Source organism: Phaethon lepturus, unplaced genomic scaffold (genome assembly GCF_000687285.1).
Source record: "Phaethon lepturus isolate BGI_N335 unplaced genomic scaffold, ASM68728v1 scaffold6051, whole genome shotgun sequence".
Classification (NCBI taxonomy): domain Eukaryota; kingdom Metazoa; phylum Chordata; class Aves; order Phaethontiformes; family Phaethontidae; genus Phaethon; species Phaethon lepturus.
This window is the reverse complement of record NW_010518476.1, coordinates 60,919-69,168: the sequence shown is the minus strand read 5'-3', so window position 1 is coordinate 69,168 and position 8,250 is coordinate 60,919. Positions and strand designations below refer to the sequence as shown.

The 8,250-nt window shown below is 41.7% G+C and overlaps 1 protein-coding gene across 1 annotated transcript in view; it reads left to right on the top strand.

Moving 5' to 3' along the window:
• Positions 1-7,654, top strand: part of LOC104628231 (sodium/potassium-transporting ATPase subunit beta-1-interacting protein 2) — a gene marked incomplete at its 5' end in the record, with an annotated part of 18,918 nt that extends 11,264 nt beyond the window's left edge. The window contains one exon of the mRNA XM_010296744.1: positions 7,569-7,654. Within this exon, the coding sequence (XP_010295046.1) occupies positions 7,569-7,654 (86 nt within the window). The remainder of the gene's footprint in view (positions 1-7,568) is intronic.
• Positions 7,655-8,250: the final 596 nt, after the last annotated feature.

Genomic DNA, 8,250 nt, shown 5'->3' with positions numbered 1-8,250 from the left:
GGTCATGGTTTAAAAACCTGAGGCTTTTGTTTCACCTTGCAAATGGGTGAGCTAAGAGCACCCACCGGCAGCTACTGGCTGTTTGACAGAAAAGCAGTTTGCTGCACCGCAAGAGCCGGACCGAGTGTCCAAGTCCTTACGCCGTTTCTGAACCCTCCCGTGCTGGCAGGAAGGGCACAGCCTCACGCGTTGGCAGATGCCCTCCTTCCCCCCGCTTCGCTGGGGCTTGGCTCTATCCCGTTTCGCGACTCTAGATCACTGTGTGCTCAGCACAAACAATAACGTTTGATTAGCGTTGTAAACAAAGTTTATTGAGTTTGTATTCAAGCAAACCTCCTCCTGTGTGCTATATTGTGGAACAGCCACCAGGCCATGCTCACAGCACAAAAAGGCAGCAGCACTACAGCGTTCGGAGGTGTCTTCACCAAACAGCAAGGCGGGTATCAGGATACTGGCAAAGCTGCAGGAGCAAGGGTGTCCCCATATGTTCTTTTATATTTTTTCCCATATGTCTTTCCCAAATTTATTAAAATGAAGCCTAAATTTACTCCTCTCCACTTTTTTGAGTTCGATTAGGTTTTAGCTACCAGCATTTGTGCACGGCTCGCTCTTGCCTCACATCTCACTTCTGCACCAGCAGCACCTCCAGCGATGTTATTAGCTGCAGTTTGTTTGCCATCCCTCCTCTCTCCCAGCTGCAGGTGCAGTGGGTGCCTTGCTGTGGCAGCGAAGATTAATCACTGCACTTGCAAGGCCGGAGTCCAGGGACCCAAGTCTGTGGCCTCCGGAGCCAGTGTACATAAGTTTAAGACCTCACGTGCCAGATGTAGCACATGTGCACCATACCTTCTCTCTCTGCTGTACCACGCAGGAAATATGTTCGGTCGCGGCAGCCATGTGCAAGAAGCACCCGCGTGCACATGCACATACGCTTCCCTGGTTATCAGCGCTTTTCCAATGGTATCATATTTATCATGGGAAACTGTAAATTTTTTATATTATTTTAATGCTTTAGAGTCACTAGTACATTTAAGGACTACCATGATGCCAAGCACTGTACAAACATGAATGGCAGCCCTGTTTCTTTGACCTTGCAATCTATGTATTAGACAACAGGCAACTGGTGGGTACAGGCAGAAAGTGAGCACAAAGAAACTATGAGCAAATACTGTTCACTGTGGTAGACAGGAATCTAAGGGCATTGGCAACCTAATTACTGGCAACAAAGCAAAGAGTTTTGGGGGAAAATAATAAGAGAACTGTTTGTGAAGACATTCTCACAGAGAGAGAAAATGTTTGGAAATTTTGCTAGTATGCAGGTCAAGCTGGCAGCATGGGCACAGAATTTAGCCTTTAGAACTGGAAGGAAGAGAGACTGATGTGAAATCTCTACAAAAGGCTTTAAAGGTAAAAAGATTTAGCTTCTAGTTTTTGTAATATGGTAGTAGGTAGCAGGATTCAGAGAGGAGTAACCTAGCCAAAGAGATGAGTCTTGCGGCTTTCATCTCAACTACACATTTGGTGAGTTCAAAATAAAGGAACAATTGTGATGTTTGACACTGGGAGCCCTGGGTAAATGTTATAGCTGTGTCAACAGACAGAAAATTCTTCCTCTTCAATATGCAAAAATAGTCTTCGGAAATTGAATCGTGCACAGCCCAAACCAAAGTTGACATCTAACTTATATTCTCAAGTGATAGGCAGACTTAAGGATACAAGTGCCATCGTTCACTATGAAAGGTAGCAGAGAAGGTTAGGGAGGAGCGGCTAAGAGTTCTGGTTTTAGCCATGCTGAACTGGGATTGATGTTTAATTATCCATGGGTAAATATCACAGACAGAAGCTGAGCTTTTAATTTGTGTAGAAGGAGCAGAGTGAGCACAAGCAGGTACCCTGTGACACCTCAGAGAGCCGACGACTGCAGAATTTACGTTTGCGAGTGCAACTAACCCATTCACAGGAGGTGGGGAAAAGTAAAAGGCAGAGGTTACTGCTCATGGGACTCTGGCAGAGTGCTGGAGGGAGAACCACCGAGAGAGGAGAGGAATGTTGAGAGGAAGAAGGTGAGCACTGCAGAGGAGAAAGCAGAGGCCAGCAAGGCGAACCTTTCAGGAAGGAGAGAGCAGAGGCTGTGCGAAAGGTGGCTGGATGACCGTGGAGAGGACTGTGTGCACTGGGCTACCAGTACCCAAATGTGGATAGGAAGAGGTGACCTGACAGCGGTTCCAGCTGTGTGCAAGGGACAGAATACAAGATGGGAGAAAATCTTCTACAGAAATGGAGAAAAGTGTTTGGCACCATCAGGAGAAAGAGAGAAAAGGGGACAAGCAGGGATAAGGGTGGGGGTCATTTTTTAATGAAAGGGATTTACATGTATTTGTGTTGGGAGAGAAATGCAAAAAAAGAGATCAAGAGAAAAAAGTCTGTCACTGGGACAAGCAGAAGTTTTACAGGACAAAATTCCTGTGAGTCTATTAAGAAAGAAGTGGAAATGAACTGTAAAAGGAGTGAAAAAAGCTGTCAAACTGAAGAAAGGAGGACTGTTTTATCAGTTTGCTTCTACAAGAAATGGGAGAGATGGTGTGCAGAGAAACAAGTGGAGATGGCAGGAGGGAAGTGGATGGAGAGGTGATGGGGGTGTCTGGGATGGAATGAATAAAGCTTGAGAGGCCAAGCTGCTTCATCAGGGAGATGGACAAAGTGAAGGAGGAGAGGAGGAATCAGTGACAGAAGTCACCCTCATTACAGAATTACTACCAAAGACATTTTCACTTTTAAAGAAGGAGCCACGGGCGGGAAGCAGATGCTGTGGCGAAGGCAGGGTCGATGGCTGGCAGTGCACTCACCGCTGTAAGACGCGGGGCCTCACGCACCACGCGTAGGTGTGAGGCAATCAGCAAAACAAACATTAGCAGCAAAGGAACAAAGTAAGGAGAGGGTTTGAAAGCAGTCAAGAAGTCATCCGTACTGCAGGTCACAGGTTGGCTATGTACATGGCTGTTTCCGAACCTTTCCCTTTCCTTTTTTGGGGATAAAGCCACTCATCTCCCTCCTCATTCCTAAACTCTATACCCTTTCATATCTAGTCGGCACTGATTTTTGGATGCCTACTAAAATGCAAAGGAAGCAATAGTCTCAGTCACATTTCTATACACATATGCCCTAAATTACTCTTTCGGTCAGATCCTAAGCTAATGTAAATTATCACTGCTTCACTGAAGTCACCGAAGCTAGAAATATATATATTAGCTGTGGACCTGAATCTTTATGCTTCTATATTTATATCTTACAGAGGAAAATTTCTGTAAGGAGAATTGTGTCTAGTCTTCTGGTTTCTATTCCATAACTTTCCTTTTCCTTTCTACAGGAACATGTAATTGCTTTTATTCCACGCTGTTTCCTTTCTCTTTGGCCATCTGTTGATTTCACCAGTTTCATTGCTTCTCACTGCTAGTTTCCTAGAGTCTCTTCTCCCATATGTACATCCATGCTAATGGGGTCTTTTTTGTGCACCGCTGTTAAATGGTCCCTCTATACACCACAAACTTCCAGAAATGAAAAATGAGAAACCCATTTATGCCTTTCATCCCGTCCTGACCTACAATGGAGACAGTGGGACTGTGATTGTGAGCAAAGGCTGAAACTTCACATCTCTGTGGGTACTTAGTAACAGAAAATATGCCCCTATTTTGAGCCCTATGTCCTGTCCGTATTACAGCTGTAACTACAGCCACATGCCTGACAAGCTCCTTAACACCAGCAAAGGAAGAAAACTCTCTGGCTGAATTTCTTGTAACACATTTTACAAATAAATAGTACTGTTATTACCCTATTCAAGTCCAACCAGGAAAATAAGCATCTTAGTACCCAATATTTCAAAGGAATGGGATTCTCTGTTTGTTTATATACGCATGTGTGCTTTTTTACTGAAGTAAAATGTGAAAGAGCCACTCCTGATAACAGTGACATGTAAGACGAATGTAAAATAGAACGGTCAAAAATGTGTTTGATGGATGAGGTTAAGGATGGAAGCCTCTGTAAAAATTCAGCTAATGAGCCTTGTTTTATTCATCTCATGTTACTGCTGCCAGGAATGTATCCATTGTACGACACTTTTAGTGACCTTTCAGGCACAGCCAGGATAAAATGCCTGCAGAAAGGGCAGCATTTTGCATGCTCTAAGAAACTAGCTCAGAGTCCACAGGGAGCTTTTAGCAAGTCTGGACACCGCGGGCTTTGCGGTGATGAGAAACTGCCACCATCAAGAAAACTTGCTACAAAGAAATTACTGAAATCCTTTTGTATTGAAGTTCACTTTCTATTACCTACCCTTACCTACCTTGCAAAGTTTGTTGCTGTGTGTAAGGAGCCGTTGTATGACTCCAACAAGGTCACAGTAGTACTCTCATCATTTGGTTGCACATGTGGGACTTCCACTGTCAGTTGAACATAGAAACGTCTCTGCGAGCTTGCCTTGTTTGTCACTTGACAGTCTGGCTTGTAAACACTATCTTTACTTTGTGCAACAGGGCAAGGACACAATGCATGCAGAGATATTCAGTATGCGTCTTTCTCTCATGCCCACACAAGCTCATTTCACTCAAAGAAACCTCTTTCTTAACACACTGGTTTAGCTTTCTAGCAACAACCTTAAAATCCCCCATAAAACCTTTTGCCCCATGACTGCAAACCAGAGTATCTGTGCCTGCAGCCTTCTAATAATGGTTTGCTGGTTGCTTGAAGGGTCTTGGGAAGTACACAAGAAATGCAAAGCCGGACAAATGCATATGAGCAACATCTGTAAAGTGACATGGGTTGACACCAGTGGGACACAATCCAACAAAGGTATTTTCTGACTTGTGTTGTCACAGGTCAAGAGTGAGGAAAAAAGGAAAACTGGGGAAAAGAACAACAAACTATAGCTACAGCAAAGACATGCCCATTCTTTTTGTGCAATCTTTGTATTTGAAAAAGAGGGGTCTTATTTCCTCCCATCCTAGCACTTCACTCAACAATATTCCTATAGTAAATTCTCCATTCTGTGCCTATAAATGTAGTATGCTTTCAAAGACATGATCACATTGTAATAAAGTTATTCTGATGGTTACAGACAGTGAATAAGTAGGAAGTAACAAATGGCATTTATCTTGATGTTAGCAAGATTTTGACTCTTACAAACAAGAGGTTTGTAAGCAGACCAGGGAAACACTGTCCAGATGCAGTCATCATAGGTTGTGTGCAGAATTGTTCAAAACTCTATTTGAAATTTAGTCATCAACCAGCTGGGATGACATTTCAGATGGGATCCCACTGGGACCTCGGCTAGTGAAATAATTCTCTTCATTATTTTTGTTAACAGCAAGGATGATAGAGGACAGAACATTTGTAAAAATTTCAGATGAAACCAGACTGAGAGGGGTATGAGCACTTGTGAAGATAGGATTAGAAGTCAAAATGATCTTGAGAAGTGGCTTGAAATCAAGAAGATGAAATTCAATACAGACAAGTGCAAAAGAACTCCTGTGGGGAAGAATCAATCAAGTGTCTTCAGATAAAAATATCAGCTACTTGGCTAGACTACAGTTAGTGTCAAAACATAAAAATGAAGATCAGATTATTAAGCGTGAGTATGATGTTGTTGAAGAAAAAAAAAAAACACCAGAAAACCCACCATGTTATTCCAGATATTGTACAGAAGACCTATATGGCAATTGTTCCAGTTAGTCCTGATTTGAGCACCACACGGTAAGAAAAACATAAGCAGACTGAAGAAGGATCTTCAGGCTTGGTAATTTAGAGGCTTGTAAAACATGGGTCATGAGAAAAATTTGAAAGAACTAGGTATGCCTTAATAGGGAAAAGATGGATAGCAGAAAAATACTTTTTGAAAATGCTTAAAAGTAGCTATAAAGGAAAGAAAAAAAAGGCTAATTTGTCTTCATATCCATTGAGAGAAAAGGCCAAAATATAGGAAAGTAGTTAATTTGCAGGAAATTACATTTAAATTAGACATTGGGAAGTTAGGCAGAGGGAAAGGCAACAGAGAAAACCTCCTTCATTAGAGATGTCAGGGATTAGTTTAGTAAAACATTATTGTGGGATAGGGGTATAGGTAATGCTACCACAGAGCACAGAATTGGCTAAATGATTTCTGCAAGGGACACTCTTGCCCAGGAAGAAGATGGATGACAGGTTCAACATGTCTGTGGTTGTAATGGAGACATGCGGTACTGGTCCAGTCTAGTGTTTTGGTGGCTCTTTGTTTGCAGAGTAAATGGTGGACAGAAGGGTAAAATAATTTGATTTTGTAACCTCTCTGGAAGGAATGTGAATGCATTGCTAAATGTGGCACACATTGATGGGCACCTTAGTATAAAATAGCCTCATTAATGCAAGTTTTAAGGACTCCAACCACTGTGAAAGTTCTCAAACCAAGAGTTATAAATTTACACTTTGTGATTTTTTATGTGAAAGTTAACGCATTTTAGATCCACAAGAAGCTATTTTCTATCAAAGAAAACTGCCTTGCCTTGCCTTGCCTTGCCTTGCCTTGCCTTGCCTTGCCTTGCCTTGCCTTGCCTTGCCTTGCCTTGCCTTGCCATGTACGCAGAGCCATCTGTCTGTAGCAGTGCACAGACCTGTGAAAAATGCACTTCTATATCTGAACTCTTTGGTCCTTTTCTATCAAAGTAAAGTCAAATTCACATCTGGCACGTAAAAGGCAATATTTCAAGGAGGAGAGCTGCCAACAAATAACCCCCAAAAGCCAATAGCTGGGTCTCCTGGTGCACGGGAAGCAAAGGGTGTACTTTTACCTGTGTAAAGAAAGCGTTATAACAGAGAAACAGAGGTCTCGGGCTCAGATGAGATTGAATTGCCCTGCAAATTGTTTAAAATACACATGAGAAGACCATTGGGTGTGAATTAATAAATAACTCCCACCCTACAACCTTCCTGCAGACCTCCAGCGCCTTGAGAGAAATGCTGGTTTCCTTAGATCTGTGAAGCCTCGTCTCTGAAGCTCAGATAAATTGTTCCAGCCCTCTGATCGTGCATTTCAGCCCAAATGTCAAAGCAGGGAATCAGAGAAACTTCTGTCTCTCAGACAGAGGCAAATCAATGTGCTCTCTCCTCTACATCACTGAACCATGGTATGACAGCAAGCCAGACACAGTCATCACAGGCGGAAGCAATGCATTCATGCCAACAAATAAACGGTTTTCAGCATTTGTAATATCTGAATAGCATGTTGTTTTGTACTCCAGTGAGGTGATCTACTTGAAAAAGAGGGACGTGGGGCTATTTCTGATGGACGGATGGTTGTTATAAATTCCTTATTGTCCTTCTGTGTTTTTAAAATTAATTTTCTTTTAAAATATAAAAAGGGACTTTGCCTTTCCCTATTTTTTTTTTACCCTTTTTCTCCATCTCCACAATTAGCTGGTCTAATTTTAACAGATAATTAGGGGGTCCATCAAAAATAATTTGTGTGCTGGGTGGTTCTTGAATGATAGTGCCTATCACTTCTGAAAAGATGTTGCTAATGAAAGCAATTTTCCCCCTTTCAGTTGATTTCATAGGTGGATTTGACTCTTACGGCTATCAAGGTCCACAGAAGACATCTCATTTACAGCTACAGCCCATGTATATGTAAGTACTTAACTTCTGAGATATTCTGCAGAGTGGCAGGCTGATATTAAAGGATCATTAAGCTGAAAGATGATGTGACTTAAAAATCCAGAATAGGCAGAAGTCTTTTTTGAGAGACCGAATTCACGTTACACACTTAAACACTAACATTACTCTTCTGTTGAATTATAATGATTTCTTATGGCAGGATACAATGTGTCACAGTTGTTTAAATAACACCCAGCTCTCACCTGATTTTCCTCCCATTTTCATTCAAGCACTTTCCACTCAAAAGCAATGAGAATTTAGTTTAGTAAAAAAATAGTCAAATCTGACAAAACTTGGTTGCAAAAAAGTGGGTTTTATTCAACTTTATCAAAAGTTCAGCAACTTGCTGATTTAGTGGATACATTTAGCATTTGTCTTACCAGCATCTCTGTTCACTGAGGAACCTCTATACCTCATTTCTAGTCTCCAAATTTAAAAAAAAAAAAAAAAAGAAAAAGTAACATACAGATTTTCAAACCAGTTTAAATAGAAGACAGTATTCTACCAAACCAGTGAGAGTAACAACTCTATCCACTGCTTCAAAGTGCAGCCTGATATATTTGGGGATTAAAT